General features: G+C 57.5%; 7 protein-coding genes across 7 annotated transcripts; 3 read left to right on the top strand and 4 right to left on the bottom strand.

Moving 5' to 3' along the window:
* Positions 1 to 124: 124 nt before the first annotated feature.
* Positions 125 to 441, top strand: PG985_003463 (uncharacterized protein; the record flags this gene model as incomplete). The annotated part of the gene is made up of 2 exons (XM_066823232.1): positions 125 to 180; positions 246 to 441. The coding sequence occupies 2 exons, from the start codon at positions 125 to 127 to the stop codon at positions 439 to 441; spliced, it is 252 nt and encodes an 83-aa protein (XP_066686392.1).
* A 227-nt stretch (positions 442 to 668) lies between these two features.
* PG985_003462 (MFS transporter) lies at positions 669 to 2,709 on the bottom strand (the record flags this gene model as incomplete). Its single annotated transcript, XM_066823231.1, has 3 exons — positions 669 to 881; positions 941 to 1,874; positions 1,928 to 2,709. 3 exons carry the CDS (start codon positions 2,707 to 2,709, stop codon positions 669 to 671), a joined length of 1,929 nt encoding a protein of 642 aa, XP_066686391.1.
* A 740-nt stretch (positions 2,710 to 3,449) lies between these two features.
* Positions 3,450 to 4,919, top strand: PG985_003461 (Snf7-domain-containing protein; the record flags this gene model as incomplete). Its single annotated transcript, XM_066823230.1, has 1 exon — positions 3,450 to 4,919. The coding sequence occupies one exon, from the start codon at positions 3,450 to 3,452 to the stop codon at positions 4,917 to 4,919; it is 1,470 nt and encodes a 489-aa protein (XP_066686390.1).
* Positions 4,920 to 6,357: 1,438 nt separating this feature from the next.
* Positions 6,358 to 7,739, top strand: PG985_003460 (uncharacterized protein; the record flags this gene model as incomplete). Its single annotated transcript, XM_066823229.1, has 4 exons — positions 6,358 to 6,961; positions 7,019 to 7,226; positions 7,316 to 7,335; positions 7,405 to 7,739. Coding segments are annotated over 4 exons (1,167 nt in total), but the record flags the coding sequence as incomplete, so codon positions are not given.
* Positions 7,740 to 8,130: 391 nt separating this feature from the next.
* PG985_003459 (uncharacterized protein) lies at positions 8,131 to 9,053 on the bottom strand (the record flags this gene model as incomplete). Its single annotated transcript, XM_066823228.1, has 2 exons — positions 8,131 to 8,919; positions 8,964 to 9,053. 2 exons carry the CDS (start codon positions 9,051 to 9,053, stop codon positions 8,131 to 8,133), a joined length of 879 nt encoding a protein of 292 aa, XP_066686388.1.
* A 3,871-nt stretch (positions 9,054 to 12,924) lies between these two features.
* On the bottom strand, positions 12,925 to 13,128 carry PG985_003458 (uncharacterized protein; the record flags this gene model as incomplete). The annotated part of the gene is made up of 1 exon (XM_066823227.1): positions 12,925 to 13,128. The coding sequence occupies one exon, from the start codon at positions 13,126 to 13,128 to the stop codon at positions 12,925 to 12,927; it is 204 nt and encodes a 67-aa protein (XP_066686387.1).
* A 1,748-nt stretch (positions 13,129 to 14,876) lies between these two features.
* On the bottom strand, positions 14,877 to 16,610 carry PG985_003457 (AflN/verA/monooxygenase; the record flags this gene model as incomplete). The annotated part of the gene is made up of 3 exons (XM_066823226.1): positions 14,877 to 15,818; positions 15,872 to 16,369; positions 16,494 to 16,610. 3 exons carry the CDS (start codon positions 16,608 to 16,610, stop codon positions 14,877 to 14,879), a joined length of 1,557 nt encoding a protein of 518 aa, XP_066686386.1.
* Positions 16,611 to 16,850: the final 240 nt, after the last annotated feature.

The following is a 16,850-nucleotide window of genomic DNA, read 5'->3' as shown; positions in this document are numbered from 1 at the left end:
ACAAGTATAAGTAGACCACGAGATAAAACCAATACTTGTAGCATACCTGTCCATGGAGCAAAGGAGTATTCAGTAACCCGACCACGATACCAAAGCGAGTCGTTGACACGGAATTCCAGCTACGATGACAATAGCTCAAGATCGTCCGAAGAGGGGAGGTAACAAGAAAGCGAAGAAGTCGTGAGTACCGCAGCTATCTCAATCCAGTAATGTCACAGTCCTCATCGATCTCTTCATATTCCCAGATCCCGTTCAACATGTATGCTAGACCGGTACACCGATGCAGATCCAGACTTCACTGAGCGAATTGCCGCTGGTGGCACCAGCCACGGCATGTTCAATGCCGCCGCCATCCAACGACAGAGAGAGGCCGAGGCCCAGAGAGCGATCGATGAGTTTGATCGCAAGTGGGCAGAAGCTTCCCGCGGGAGCCATGGGTAGGAGCTGGAGTATGGCGTTGGGGTCGATAATGCTCATGGCATGGAAACAGGAGCATGTGGGAGTTGGGCGTGCATGCAGTACCAACAGGTAATGGAGAGTAAAGATGGTATTGAACTTTTTTACAATTATGGTTATTCTCACCCTGCGTCCATGCGTTTTGGGTTGTTGCTTCGAGATATGTGTAAACGCAGATTGCTAAGAACCTGCTACTTGCCATATGGTAGATCTTACGACCGCAACCGGACGTGACTTGCTGCAATCTCCGGCAGCTCAACTGATTGACTTCCAATATTATCACCAGGTAAGTCAAGAGGCGCCTGGCGGTTCCTCTCCTCGTTGACTCTGTCAACACCAAGAACTACTGCCTGGGTCTCGGCGCTCAAGTGGTGAGCCCGTACAAACAGGTTGGCCACCAGAGACAGGCCAGCGACCACGACACACTGTGACGGCGAGGTGTTAGCGAATGTATCCGAAGAATGGCATCTACTGAGAAACCCACCATGATCCACACAGCTAGGAAGGAGTCAAAGTAGACCCTCCTCACAGCCCCTTGGTTATGCACCGATAGGGAGCCAATCAGCTCCACATTGGCAGAGGCTTGATCACCCTTGAAGCTCGAGGCAACTTGCACACCTACTTCAGCCACCAGCCCTTCGTACTGATCGTTCATGCGGTTCTGGAAGATGACACCGCCGACCACAATGGCAATGGACGTCGCAATGTTCCGGAGAAACCCCATGGTGGCGATGACGACGGCCGTGTCGATCTTGGAGGCCGCGGCCTGGGCGGCCAGCAGGGGCGGCTCCATGTTCATGCCGACGCCCACACCCACCAAGACTTGGAAGATGACGAGCTTGGTTAGGTGCTCCCCGAACTTGAGGTAGATCATCAGGCCCGTCCCCAAGGCGAGAAGGACCTGAGCGACGTACATGCACGGCAGGTAGCGACCCGTCTTCTGGATCAGCGCGCCCGTGGCCGCAGCGGCAAGGGAGCACGACACGATGAGAGGAATCAAATGCACGCCCGACGTCAAGGCGTCAGCCCCCAGCACCGACTGCGAGTAGAGCGGCAAGTAAAACGCCAAGCTGGTGAGGACGTAATTGCCGCACGAAAACACGGCGTAGGACGCGACAGACGAGCGGTCCCGGAAGAGGCGCAGCGGGATGATGGGATTGGCGGCCAGTTTCCACTCGTTGACGACGAAGAGCCCCACGGCGGCGGCGCCGAAGGTGATGAGGCAGATGACGGTGGCCGAGGACCAGGGGAAGGTGACGTTGCCGAACTCGAGGCCCAGGAGGACCATGAGGGCGGCACCGACGATCAGCAGGCTGCCGGCCCAGTCGATGGCTTTGAGGCCGGCCAGTACGGGGGTTCGGGGGTAGGCAGGTTTAGGAACACTGCGATGACCAAGAACACGACGCCGCCAATTGGCACTAGACCGATCGATCAGTCAATGAATTTCATACAAGTAACACAACGAGAAGACAAAAAGAAACACCAGCAGCGCTCACAATTGACGTAAAAACACCACCGCCAATCCAACTTGGTTGTAAAGATCCCCCCAATCACCGGCCCCACCGCGCTCCCGACCGCCCACACAATGGACGTGACCGCCAGATACAGCCCCCGGTCGCGCATGGAGAAGGTGTCGCAAATGATCGTATTGACCATGGTGCACATGCCGCTCGCCCCGACGCCCTGAACGGCGCGACCCGCGATGACGGCGCTCATGGTAGGGGCGCGGGCGCAGAGCAGGCTGCCGCCGAAGAAGACGGCCTGCGCCGCCAGCATGACCGGCTTGCGGCCCCAGATGTCGGCCACGGTCGCCCACACGGGCGTCACGGCCGTCATGGCCAGGGAGAAGGCGCTGCCGATCCAGACGTAGCCGCTGGCGCTGCCAAAGGTGGAAGCGATGGAGGGGACCGCCGGCGTCGTGATGGTCAGGTCCAGGGCGGACAGCAGGACCGAGAGGCAGAGGGGCACCATGGTCAGCAGGATGGTGGCGGCGGGCGGCCGGGTTGGTGTCTCTGCTGGCCCGTCATGATCATCTTGGTAAGATACTGCCGGTCCTGACGAAGTGTTGGGGTTGCGACCGTTACGCCTGTTGCTACTGATGTTGTCTGGGTCACCTGCGACTGCCGGCGGTTCCGGGCGGTGCTGGGACCCGCGACGGCTCGACAGAGTGGACACGGCGGCCCGAGGTGGCTCTGGGACAGCAAGTCTGGGCAAGTCATCGACTCGGAGCGTCACGGTTTCTACGGACGACATGGCAACAGTGATTCTTCAATCAATCGAAGGACGATGCAATTTGGAGGAAGCAAGTACACGAAGGTGTGAATGTAAATAGGCTGGATTGAGATCGGTTCATATCCCATATATTGGTCAGCCAAGTGCTGCCTGGTCGCTTCGTTCTTGGCTGCTGCATCTCGTCTGTGCCGCTTTGGATGTTGGAAGCTACGAGCAACGACATCATTTCCCACGTACAGCAGTGGCCAAATAAACAGACCACAGTATTCGCGAAGCGTTCCAAATGACAGGCGGATGTAGACCTCAGCCAAGAAGCTTCTGTCAGATCTGATCAAGAGAGATTCAATCTGGACATGCCGAAGCAACAGAGGCGGGTTGCTGTGATCGACTGTCAAAATTAGTGGGCTCAGCCCGCTAAGCTCCTCCCGCCTTAGCGCAGCTGGTGCAGCCTTTTCAGCCGTTTTCCAGGGACCATTAGCGGTGACGTCGCGAGGGTGCAACTGATAAGCCTTCGCGCTCGTGGCCATCCACCCTTATCTATGTCCCCCGGTCGGCATCTTTTTCCCCATCACCTCGCTGCATGCAAAACAAAACAATCCCATCAAATCAGCCCCGGCCATCTGATCTGCTACCAGCAACCCTCCCGACGGCAGGCCAGGTTCTGTGCATGTTCTGAAATCGACCCCAAAACGAGCGCGTCCCCGGGCAAACACTGCCCCGCCACGACGGGTTCGCCTCCCGACGCAATAGCCTCCTTCACCATGAGCGAACTCCTCGACTACCTCGTTCAGAACGAGAAAGACTTCCGCAAGTTCGTCCCCTCTTGTCCCATCCACCTTGGTATTGCTGCTCTCGCTAACATAACAAACCTTTCCAGAGCACGCTTGCCCGCCCTGTACTCCGACTTCACCCCCCTCCGGACCATCAACCCCGATGGCTTCAACGCCAACCTGTCCGCCTGGAAACACGGCCTCTCCTCCGCCCTCCTAGCCGGCCACGCGCCCTCCCGCTCGCCCCAGCGCTCTTACTTCATCCTTGAACTCGACGACAATCTGCTGCGGTCCCTCGAGACGAAGCAGTTCGGCCAGCCCCTCGCGCTGGGCACCGTGCTCGCCGAGGCCGTCGCCACCAACGAGATGATGCCCCTGCAGACCTTCACCAAGAGGCCCGATAGCGTATACTACAAGAGCTGGTCCTCGCTGGGCTGGGGCGCCATGACCTGGTCCTTGCGCACGGCGGGCGTCCTGGGTCAGCCGGGCGCCGACGGCAAGATGCCCAAGGGCAAGTTTGTGGTGCTGGCCAACCTCGAGACGGGCGCCAAGCTCTTCGACAGCCAGGCTAGGAGCCGGACGTCGCGGTTCGAGCGCACCTTTTCGAAGCCCCACTTCCGGCGCGCCTTCGAGGACCTGCTCGGGGAGGGCAAACCCATGTCCGAGGCCGACTTCGAGGTCCTGCTGACGTTCCTGTCGCGGGACAAGGCCATGCTGGCCACGGACGGCGCGACGGTCAAGATCCGCCACGCCGACGGCACCACGGCCGACGCCGTCATCACCCAGGAGGACACGGCCATCGCGAGCCTGAAGGAGCTGATCGAGGACCTCAACAAGCAGACCGAGGTGCTGAACAAGCGCATCGACGAGCTGAACCGGAACGCGCAGGAGGCCGTCGTCAAGAAGAACCGGGTGTCGGCCCTGGCGGCGCTCAAGTCCAAGAAGCTGGCCGAGTCCAACCTGGCGACGCGGTACGCCACCCTCAGCCAGCTCGAGGAGGTGGCGGCGCGGGTGGAGCAGGCGGCCGACAACGTGCAGCTGGTCAAGGTGATGCAGACGAGCACGACGGCGCTCAAAAGCCTCAACTCCCAGGTCGGCGGGGCGGACAAGGTGGACGCCGTCTTCGACCAGCTGCGCGAGCAGATGGGCGAGGTGGACGAGGTCGGCAACATCATCTCCGAGGCCGGGCCCACCATCGACGAGGCCGAGGTCGACGACGAGTTCGAGGCCATGCTGGCCGAGGAGCGCAAGAAGGAGGAGGAAGCCGAGCGCCTCAAGACGGAGGCCCGGCAGGAGAAGGAGGCCGAGGAGACGCGGCGGCGGCTGGCCGAGCTGGAGAAGCTGGGGCCTGTATCCTCCAAGCCCGTGGCCGGGAAGGCAGAAGACCCGCCCACACCGGTTACGGCGGCGGCGAATAATCTGGGGGATATGTCGCTCGAGGAACCGCTGCCAGCCGAGTAGTAGTGTAGCGGTGGTAGTGGTAGCAGAGGAGGAGAGAATGATTTGGCATTATGGGCGTTTTGGGGGTGGGTGTATTCCTAGAGAGCGAGGCTATTGCATTTACTTGGACTAGCTATGACGGAGGCAATGTACGTACATATCCAATTGTCAATGCGGGAGTTATGTTCATCAATGTCTTTTCACAACTTGATAGATTGTCAACCAATCTTCTAGGACGTTTATCTTTATCTGGCCGTCGTGTGGTTTGCGCCCTTCTTGGACCAAAGTGCAGATGGCGATTGTGCCATCCCGTTTATCTGCTGGGCAGTCCGTCCAAGCTCCTGGTTTGAAACGAATGGCCCTGGCCAAGATAGTCTATCGACATGCCCTTGGACGACTTTATGTAGCAGTCCCGATGAAACTGTGCCTTCTTCGGCTTGTGCCTTGAGTTTTCGCAGTCCCTCCCCTAGTTCCAGGTGCCTTAAGACAGGTCATTCACTCACCGTATCCAGGAAATATTAAAAACCACAGGCGTGGCGAGGTGTTCTTGGCGTCTTTTCCGGGAGAGTGAGCGCAGTCAGGAGCTGTCTCTTAGGCTGAGACTTACCTGTGTTCACACTGAGATCGATAATGAGTGTCGACGACTGCGGTAGTCACGAGGCAGCTCCCGGTGGGTAGTCACACTCTGAGGAAGCAAGAGGTAGGTAGGTAGGTACTCTTCTGGCCCCTCCCTACATGTTGTTCCAAGCGTAGGATTCCGTTCCAAGGTACGCTGGAGCAGCTCGGGAGAAGCACTGGCGGTAACACATTGCGATCTCAGATTCGTGGCCAGATTACCAATCTGGGGATCCTGCAATGGTATGCTGCAACACAATCATAACCCGCACAGCATTTTATTCCTGCCACTGGTAAAATCCGGCATGAACTCGCATGACACATGTATGGACTAGCCTAGATGCTGACGAACTTCTCGGGATATGGTACGATGTGGGCAGAAAACCCCTGGCCTCTAGAGCGCCTCCACGTTCGCATGCGCCCCGGACTTGGCAACGTTGAGGAACAGGAACCAATTAGGGGTTGCTGCAGCCGAACTCCGAACCCCACATCCAACTTTTGAGGAGACATCCGGGGCCCCAACAACCCGTGTTCGCAGCTGCTCTCTGGAGATCAGGTCACCTCCTAAACCCGCAAGTGACGCCGAATGACGGAAGCTGTGGCCAGGGTGAATCACGCAGGAAGGGGTTTCCTTCGTAGTAGCCACTCCGCCTAGCTATATATAGCGCCTGAAAGGGTTTTCCTTTTTGAAATCTGGCTACCCCTTCATTAAGCACTCAATACAACATCTGCAAATTTCTTACGTTCAACATTACTTATTTACTCACATTCTGTCTTCGTCGACTTGAAAAGACCAGCTACTAACATATCTATCAAGTAAAGAACAAGCTTCGCATCTCCAACCATGGCTTCGGCAGCAACCACCCCCGCCCCCGATATTGACGAGCTCCTGAAACACCAAACCTTCCAGACCCTGACGCCCGACCAGGTCGCCTCCTTCCTCCGCCACGGCTTCCTGCGCATCCCCGACGCCATCCCGCTCGAGACGTGCGACCGCTGGACCCGGCACGTCTGGCCGCGCCTGGGCATGGACCCCGACGACAAGTCGACCTGGCACACGGAGCGCAGCCACATGTCCAAGCTCAACGTGGAGCCGGCCCGGGACCTGGCCCCGCGCGCCTGGGCCGCCATCTGCGAGCTCTGCGGCGGCGAGGACCGCATCGCCATGCCCGGCGGCGGCATGTGGACCGACGCCTTCATCGTCAACCTCGGCAAGCCACACCCAGCAGGGGCTGAGACCCCGGATGCACAAGAAGAAGCTCGGGCTCCGGTCCCGCCCCGCGAGCTGACCGACTGGCACGTCGACGGCGACTTCTTTGTCCACTTTCTCGACAGCCCCGAGCAAGCCCTGCTGGTCATCCCGTGCTGGGGCGACGTGGGCGAGGACGGCGCGGGGGCCACCTGGATCTGTGACGAGGGGCCTAGGAGGATTGGCAAGATGCTGGTGGGTATTTGGTTCAACCGTCTCTCGTCTTCCCTTTCTTTTTTCTCTCTGATTAATCCAGTCTTTGACTTTCACTTCTCTCAGTACGACCACCCCGAAGGCCTGAACCCCATGCTGAACCCGCGCCATGAGGCCCGCCGGCCCGCGTTCGAATATTCGATCCCCAACAAGTTCGTCCAAGCTTCCTCGGACAGCAGTTTCCATGAGATGAGCGGTAACAAGGGCGACGTCATATTGATGCACCCTCTGATGCTTCATAGCGCCAGTATGTAAGTAAACGAAATGCCCCTCTTGTGTACAATGATTGGCCGTGGCCGTTTTGACTGGCCAAGAACTGACACTTAATGATCCCAAACAGTAACGTGAAGAGAGCTCACAGTACGTGAACAACTCTCCCCAAAATGCATTCTGCTTTGAAAGGGTAAGTAGTAACTTGTACGCGTGCAGGAATAATCACCAATCCCCCTGTATCCCTCCGATCCCCCTTCCGGTTCAACCGCTCCGACCCGTCCACCTACAGCCTGGTCGAGCTCAAGACGATGCGGGACCTTGTGCAGGGTGGCGGCGTCGACATGGCGGCCCTGCGGAACTGGAAGATCACGGCCCCGCGCGAGATGTTCCGGCCCGAACGGGTTGGGGCGCAGGAGAAGAAGCGCGACGAGGAGATCGCCCGGCTTCGGGCGCGGGGGATCGAGACCGAGGACCCCCACTTCAACCAGGGGCCGTACCTGTTGATCTCGCAACAGAAGGAGCAACAACGGAAGCAGCAGGAGGCTGTGGCCGGTACGGCGATGTCTGCATGAAGCCCACCCCTTTTGCCGTAATTGAGTCACAGTATGTTAGCAGTAATCGAGTTGGAGTTATGCCAGGTAGTAAGAAACGAAGTATGCTTGCTTTGACTGGTGGGACCACGGCACACAGATAGATGCCTAAACACCAAGGGCCATGCTGAACGCCTCACTACCACTCATTTTACTAGGGGGTCCAGTGGTGTTTTAAGTAGACTTATCACTGTGGCATCATTCTTGTATACACAGATTCAGAAATGTTGTTTTATTTGATAATCCATGAATCACGGGTACCGCGGCCAGCCTAGAGCCGCCGCTTCGCGGGATCACCATAACCTCTTCTGTCTTCTGGGGTATCATCTAAATCAAGACATGTGTAGACCTTTTACAGGTGCAGGCCAGCCTCCAATAGGGGCTTGGGGCCAGCGGGGCGGGCCTTGTCCTGGGCGAACTGGGCGGCCTGCTCGAGGACCTCGCCGAGCCGCTCGGGCATGCTCAGGAAGGGCGAGTGGCTGGACTTGAGGGTGGCGGTGAAGGAGCCGGCGGGGAACTGGGCGGCCATTTGCTTCTGGATGGCGATGGGGATGGCCTGGTCGTCCTCGGTGTGGATGAAGCCCATCTCGAAGCCTTGGTCCCAGGGGGCGAAGGAGCCCTTGTCCGTCATGGCGCGCATGCTGGACGGCTCGAGCGCGGCCACCGACTTGGCCGCCAGCTGCGGCTCGACGTCGGCGTAGAAGACGCTGGTGGGGTCGATGGGCGTCAGCACGTCGCCGGTGATGTTGAACCACGGCAGCGGGTTGCCGCCGAGCGAGTCCATCAGGCTGGAGCCGACCGGGGCGGCGAACGAGGTCAGGTGCAGCGCCATGATGACGCCGCCCTTCTGGCCGTTGGCGGCGCGGTCCTTGGCGTTGAAGCCCTCGACGGCGGCGTCGGCGGGCACACCGCCGTACGAGTGGGACAGCACCATGACCTCCTTGCCGGCGTTGACGAGCTTCTCGAGCTCGGCCTTGATGGCGGCGGCGTCCTCGGGCACACCCTGGTTCTTGGGGTCGGTGGGGCCCACGGTCAGCAGGGGCACGGCGACGGACTCGAAGCCGCGCTTGGTCAGCTGCTCGCGGAGCAGGTCGAAAGCGGGAGCAGTGTGCCAGGCGCCGGGCACCATCAGGTAGGTCGGCTTGCCGCCGGGGGAGGCGGCGGCGGCGCGGCCAGGGCACCCACGGGGCCACCGGTGCTCTTGCCAACAGGGACCGGGCCAGCGGTGGCGGCGGCCGCAAGGGCGAAGAAGCTCGATACGACGGAGAAACGCATGGTGAAAAGAGTGACTGAAGGAGCGGCAGTTTTTTTTCTGGAGGTGAAACAGTGAAACCTTGAAGAAGAAGTGGTAAATAGACAGGATTCCAGAAGATGTGGCCAAGAAAAGCGTTCCTAGAAAGGCGAGCTGCATGAACTTTAATATATCCCACGTGTCTTAGCAGCATGGTACTGGTTTGGATGCAACGCTATACAGAGGGCTTAGTCAATGCTGTGCTACCCGTGGAGTCTAGCGAGTCTAGTCCATCGTGTTACACCCATAGCGCCCGAATTCCACGCCAGTCGGCCTAGTGCCCGGATGGCGAAACAAGCCAGCCGCATACGGATCCCAGGGGTACGGGCTCCGCTGGGAATTTCAGCTTGGCCAGAGTAGCCTCTGTATTGCACGCGGTACTAACTACAGTGACATCGCGCATAGCGTTGCGTTATGCGGCGGTATACATATCCATCGTGTCCACTATTTGGCTTGGCTCAATGGCATCCCCACCCAATTTTCAGACGATGCATGCTAGGGCGACAGCTCAATCCAGGTAAAGTCAATCTTCTCATGATCGAAAAATCAGGAGAAGAAAGAAGAAAAGAGGTCTGGTCGCGTCGCTGGTGATATCTTTGTCGTCATCCGCGGTGGCCAATCACCCCAGAGATCAGCACTGCACGTCAGCAATACAACAGGGCAGCGGGGGGTGCAATATGCCCAAGGCGTCATGCAGACAGATGTCGAGATGTTCGTGAGTCGGAGATTGCATCACTCCATCAAAAGCCCCGAGTAGCGTACCGTTGCCTGCAAGATCCAATTCGACTCGCAACGAATCGCTCGAACAAGAATACTGGCCCGTCACTAAGCCAATGCACGCACCGTCGTCCGATCGTATCCCTGGATGGGCTCTGAGACCCCAGGCTGCCGTGGCCCTGAAACAGGGATCTTGCTTGACACTTCGGACATAAAAGCCCCGTTAGCCTGGTCGGGAAAACCCCCGCTACGGATCCTTCCTAAATCTTGTTCTATCCACCAGTTTTTGCTGAAGCCGCTTGAGCTTTCACCTACCTGGACGCGGTCGATCAAAATGGCATCTTTTTCGGTTTGGTTGCGGGGAAAAGCATTGAAGGACGGCGTGGGATCTGACTAGGCTGGCTGCAGATAGCCTGTTAATGAGAAGGGGCCATAGTTTTGCCGTTGATCCGGGGGCTAGCAGCAGGCAGCCACCACGAAGTGGTTGCGTGCAGTTCGGGTCGATGGCAGCAACCGAGCGGCACAGCTGATATCGGAACGAACCGCCATCACAGCCAATAAATTGCTCTTCTCTGTCGGAACGGTTTCCGCTCCATCAACGGATGGGCGAGGGGCTCAACGGCGGTGACTGCCAAGACGGGAGAGTGTCACTTTTGCCCTACCTGACGACGGCCGCCTCCATTCCGGGTGGGAGGCTGGGTTGGCTCACCACGTGGCTTTTGCAGGCATGCATCACGGATAAAGCAGGGACAAAGCAGGGACCTGGCCAAAATATGTTCCAAAACGGCAAGACGAGTCGGGCTACCGTAGTTGCGCTCGCCGGCAGGGTCGCATCAAGTGCAGGGCCTCACGGTATGTTGCCCTTTTAGCTGGGACGAGCCTGGCTGCTGGATATGTACATATGTGGCCATGGTCTCCGGTGGGTGCGCAATGCGGCCCCGGCCTCTGTATGCCAGGCAAAATGAGTTGATATATCAACGACAAAATGGGTCTCTTTTGCTGCGCTGCACCCCTTGGCCTCTCGTACCTTTGCCCCCTTGCAACGCATGGGATTCAGACCTTCGATCCTTCACCCATGGCTCTCTCGTCTCTTCCTTGCAGGGTGAGAAGTTGCCAGGGCCAGAGAGGGTCTGGCATTGCGTCACATCAGTACTTGTCGGCATATTCGGCCTGTGCTGTCTTGATACTGCGCTGTGGTGATAGGAGATGTGAACTTCCGATTGTTTTTTACGTTGGAGAGGGAGAAAAGAGATTGATGAAATGGAGTCCCTATCAATTGCTATCAACGCTATTGCTATCTTGTTTCGGCTCTCAGACATCCAATCTCCCGCCAGCACTCGACATCCTGTCCAAGGCCGGGATCTTCCTGTACCCGTCAAGCTTCGCGCTATCGAGAACATGACAAACCACAACACGTGGGCCCACATCTAACCGTTGGACTTTATAGTGGGCACGAGCGTTGGCTTGTAATTGTCTTTGAAACGTAAGTCTAGAGAATTATCGGGACCTGGTGGGCGACGACATGCTCAGCTTTACTGGCATGGCATGGCAGATTGCGTTTTGCTCCGTCAGCATTGTGCCGAGTTTTGTCACCAAAGTATCAAGATTCGGCTGAGTGACGGTGGGAAAGCGAAGCTGGGCAAGGAGGAACCATTGAGACACACCGCTTGGTGCTAGACTGTCACGCAATGTCTCCAACTGCCTTAGCCACAACACTGATCGCACATCAAGTAACGAGATTCAGCACACGCAGCTGTTGAAGCTGGAGGCTCCGCTCTCCTCATCCAAACCCTCAGAGAAGTTATGCAACCCTCTCAGTTAATATATTTCTGGGGCTCGTCTCGTCTTGGTTATCTTGTCTTGCGTTCGAGATAAGGCCTGAGTGATTCACTCAAATGTCACAAACATGTATACAGTAGTCACAAGCCGAAGCTTGCCAAGTTGGGTAAGATGGCTCATGTTCATCTTCTCTTGGTATATGGCGACTTGCGTGATGTTGCCATTGGTCAAGCTGGACTAGAATGTGAACTCCGTGGCAGAAACGTACTGTCAGGTTGACCTGGTGTAAGCCGGAGAGCAAAGTAAAATGCTGTCATAAGCTCATATACACAATTTCAGGGGAGGAATATGAAAGAGCCTGGCTGTCAAATGTCCTCGTGAAGCGCCTGATGATCTACTGCTTCCCGCAACCCAATCAGCCAAGATGTATGTCAGGGTCGCATGTTCAGCGCCGGGGCCAACACATGCCTGCCAGGTTGCACCCTTATAGTCAGGCCATGTGGTCCTAGTCCTAGTAACGTACAACTGCGATGCGGCCAGCCCTTTGGAGATCCTGATATCTGTTCTCAGATCGAAGGAAAAGCCCCAGAACAATTGCTGTTCTATGCAGATTCACCGACGCCAGTCAAGCATGCTGAGATGTCGATGCAACGTGTTCCAGAAGGGGACCGCCAGCAGCAGGTCAAACCCTCGACCCATGAGGTCGTAGTCCCACCTGGACCTCCGATTCCTGTCATCGTCGGCATTGGCGATGTGAAGGCGGAAAATGTCCTTGGACCTTGGCAGCCGTGGTTTGAGCCGGCCGGGACGGAATTCAGTCGGCGTAGACTGCGACACTTGCGTCTTCTCCGGTGCTTAATTATCCACTTAGCGGCTTTACGGCTACGATGCGTACCGAATTAGACGGGAAAGGATCCGGGTGGCCGGCGGCCCGGTGATGCCCTGGCCACACATTGCGGTCTACCCAAGTAGGGGCAGCTCCATGTCACGCCCCCATCACATAAGCTGATACGACGGATAGAGTCAAAAGAAACGTCGAGTTGAGTTGGGGGGATCACTGTGTTATTATGAAAAGCTGTCAACTCTCAAGCGCAATCAGCCTGCGAAGATCCAACCCCAACATCAGACCAGACCCGAACCCCGCCATCCGTCAGAGACAATTGTGTCGGTACCCAGTACGCACATCATGCCAACTGCTGGACGGAAAGACGAGGTGTGGTTCCGATTTGGTTCCACCGGATGCGGTGTCACCGGTATGCATTCGTCCCGCCACACTGAACCTGGGCTATAACATGTGCTGTGTGCCCGTCGCCTAGAGGATTAAGCGGATCATGTTGTCTTTAGTTTTGGAATCAACAGTTAATCCCGACGCTGACCGTTGACAATGTTGAAGGTGTTGCCGGTCCCGTCGTCGCAGCCGAGGACGCCCGCCTGGGAGGTGGTGCTGCAGAACTCGCCGGCCTTGAGCGGGAGGCTGGGGTCGTTGACCGGCGTGCCGGGCTTGACGGGGGCGGCAGCGGCCAAGCCGGCGAAGAGGAGGGTGATGGCGGTGGTGAACTGCATGGTGGAAGGTTGACAAGAGTAGACAGGAAATTAGGTATTTGTCGGTCCGGCCGGAATGTAGTGAAGCAGATGTATTAATTGGGATGGATGTAGTAAAGAAGCTGTGTTCAATCGATATCAGAACGAAGAGAAAGGTCCCTTAAATGCATCAGTTTCCTGGCGAGAGCCGACAGCAGGCGTCGTCAAATCAGGAGTGGCCCCACTCGCAATGGCGCAACGGCAACCATCGCAGCTGTTTCAGTTTCCAGGGGCAGCTCTTTCGCCAGGGCCCCGAACGCTTGGCAGGAAGGGTCAACCACCAACGGTGATATTCGGTAAACTCGTGAAACACGTCAGTGATGCGCTAGGTAGGCAGTCAATGGCTAAATTGCACCACAGGTGGTCTCTTCCGTCAGGCAAATGCCGTGCTATCCAGAACAACCCGTACCGCTGTCGAAACCCCAGCGTCTAAGCTTAAACACCCCCCATGGCATTTCCCGCCGCGCTAGACGTTCAGCGGGATCGCGGGAGATTCCACCACGTGACGAAGGCAACGACAATGCATCCCAAGGCCTTCTTAATGTCAACATACCACTGGCCCTATTGGAAATAGGTAATCCCAGAAGATTGATGATCAATGTGCACAGATCTAGTGCCAATGTTGGTACATGTCCGCCTCAGCTGGAAGTGTTTGTTGCAGAGGCACTGGAACGATCACACCCCAGGTAGCACTCGAGGTAACGCCCAAGGCTCGCCAAGGCGCAAACGGGGGGCATTGCAACATCCCTCGTTTGTTTGCCAAATTGTGGTTCAAGGCCAAGTGCTGTTGCCAACTCCGGATTGCCATCCACTTCGATGCTCGCCGAGCCGATACATATAGTTGCGTCGGACCCGAACACCCATCCATCTTGGCCGTGGTCGCGGTTCGGCATCCCTTGCTCGGAGTGGCCATGCACTTCTTGGCCCCAGTAAACTTCTGGGGGGTCATCACGACTTGCTATGCATGTTCTGTCCCATCTGGTCGGCCGGTCCTCCATAGTTGCTGTTATTACCCTGCGCCGGTCGAGCAGAAGAGCAAAAGTCCTAAGGACCGGGAATTCGCCAATGGCCGCGCCGGTTTCACCGATCGGTCATGCACAGCATGTCGCTCAAGTTCGGTGGCGGTGCCAATGACTCCCATAAATCCACAGATCGCTACGTATCCCAACGGACAGATGCCGCTGAGTAGCAGAGGTCAGACTCAGTTCGGGATATGTTTGGGTAACCAGATGTTTCGGGTAGTTCGAGGCTAATCATTCAGTTACAATATAACGATCGTCTAGGCAGAAAAATATAGGCGGGCAGATTCCCGTTCCTGGAATGGGGGTAGAGTCGGCTTGGGATCAAGACACTGGGAGCCTTGTATCACGATAACCATGGGGGCTATTAGTAATCATATCCCGCCTTGGGAGACGAGCATCGGTTAACCCGTTATGGACATCTCACGTAAGCTTCTCGTATCATATGCAGGCGGCAATCAATAAAGTGGCGGTTCAAAGCACACTGCCACCCAATATGTGTAGACGATGGTTTGCAATTGGCTGCCTATCTTAATCAATGACGAAACAAGACTTGGCTTGCGAATTAAAACTGCTTACATGTGTGTGAGGGGCGGAACATCGTGGTGTGCCACACCAAAACAAAGAAACGAATGCACCGTGGTTGGGAGGCGGCACGTCCCTTCCCGGATCCGACCAATCCAATCAGCTGCCCATCGAGCCTTTTCTTTTTTACGTCTGCCTCAGTGTCACCCTCACCGGAAACCCATCCGCGGGATGGGCTCCGCCCCCACCCATCTCGGCCTGATACGCCCTGTTTCCGTCCACCGACTTGACGCTGTTGCCTGATGCGCGTAGGTGCATCGCATCCCACTCGTCGTACGCCGGCACAATGTCAAACATGCGCGCCGTCATGACCAGCGCCACCTTGAGCTCCAGCTGCGCCAGCGTCTGCCCGATGCAGGCCCGCGGGCCGTATTCGAAGGGGCGCCACGATCCCCTCTGGGCCGGGTGCAGTCCTTCCGGGTCGTCCGGTCCCGCCAACCAGCGCTCGGGCAGGAACTCCTCGGCGCGCACGAAGACTTGCTCGCTGTGGTGCATCACCAGGTTCAGCGTCCACAGGTGGCAGTCCTCGGTCGGGTACTGGCGCCCCTCGCCGTCGGTCAGGACGAGTCCCGGGCGGCCGGCACGGAGACTGCCGGCCGGGGGAAACAGCCGCAGCACTTCTTTGATGGCCGCCATCGTGTACGGGACCTGGTTCAAAAGGGCTGGGTCCTCAGAGATAGTCTGATGCAAGTGCTCAGACGAGATATCCCGGCCGAATACCTCGTCATGCTCGGCGCGTACTTTCGCCAACACTTCGGGATGGGTGGACAGCAGGTGGTAACAGTACAGCAACGTGCTGCTGGTGGTGTCGTGGCCGGCGTAGAGGAACATGCGGAGTTGGGGCAGAACCAGTTTCTTGAACGTCTCTTTGGAAAGTTGCTCCGTCTCGCTGGTTTCCGTCAGGTACTGGTCCATCACCAGCGAGATGATAGACCGTGCTTGCGACTTCTTCGCCTCCCTTGTGTTGTTGCGGCGGGACTCGGCCAGTTCCTCGAACCGTTTGTCGACCTCCCCACGGAGATAGCGATCGATGCAGTAGCTGGTGTACCACTGGACCAAGGGCGGGGGCTGAGCCAGCGGCGGAAGGGGTTGAAGGTGGTTCCGTAGGGAGTCCAGTAGACCAGTCTCCGCAGCCCGTCGGCCAGAACACTACCTTGAGTTTGGTAATGTAGACGAGTACCGAAGGTGATGCGGCTGATGACGTCAAACGTGAACTTCAACGTGTACTCCTCCAACTGGAACACCTCGCCGCCGCCCTTGGTCGCACGTTCCCGGAGCAGCCGGCAGAGCACGGCAACCTCGTCCAAGATGGACGGGGCGAGCCCGGTCATGTAAGCGGGCGCGAAACCCGGGTTGAACAGGGCGCGCCACTTCTTCCAGGTGTCGCCGTGCATCGTCATGAGCGAGGGCCCGCCGTTGATGACCTCCATGGTGTCGCACATGAAGGCCGGCTTGTCCAGAGAGGCCGCCTCCACCTGCGCCGCCGTGACGGGGTTGGCGATGACGAGGAGGGTTTTGCTAAAGGGCCAGAGGTTGAGGTAGAAATTGCCCCCGCTGTCGGGCAAGCTCTTGGCCATCTTTCGCACCATGACGTGCGTCGTGATGTCCCGGGGCAGCCCCTGCATTGCCTGTTTGACAGCAAGAAGATGGCCCAAGACGGGGTGCCAGGGTGGCATCGGCTTTGGCCACAATCATTAGCTTCACGGCTCCGAAGGTAATTGGCATGGACGGGACTGGAATTACCACCTTGGCGGCCTGCAACTTGCGCACATGCTGTCTGTTGGATGCAAATTTGGCGATGAACACGGTCGCCAAAGCTGCTGCCACAGCGACCGCGACAGATACCGTGAGCTGGGCCATGACGGAAAAGGTTGTTGTTGCAGAGGGTGTCGTTCAGTGGGCTGAGGTGGGACGAGTCGCGAAAATCGATTGAAAAGCCCAGTGCCCAGCACCCAGCACCCAACAGCCAACACCGGCGCTAATCAATTCACCATCAATTGATTGGTTGGATCCATGCAGCGACCCGAACAGGGGAGGCGCAGTCTGGGGGAGGGGTGCCTGGGGGCCGCAAGACAGACCCACAGCAGCCCACCTGAGATA

Source organism: Apiospora marii (assembly GCF_038362585.1).
Source record: "Apiospora marii strain CBS 49790 chromosome Unknown utg000003l_segment0_segment0, whole genome shotgun sequence".
NCBI classification, from domain to species: domain Eukaryota; kingdom Fungi; phylum Ascomycota; class Sordariomycetes; order Amphisphaeriales; family Apiosporaceae; genus Apiospora; species Apiospora marii.
Note: the sequence above shows the minus strand (reverse complement) of the source record. Positions and strands in the feature narration are given on the sequence as shown.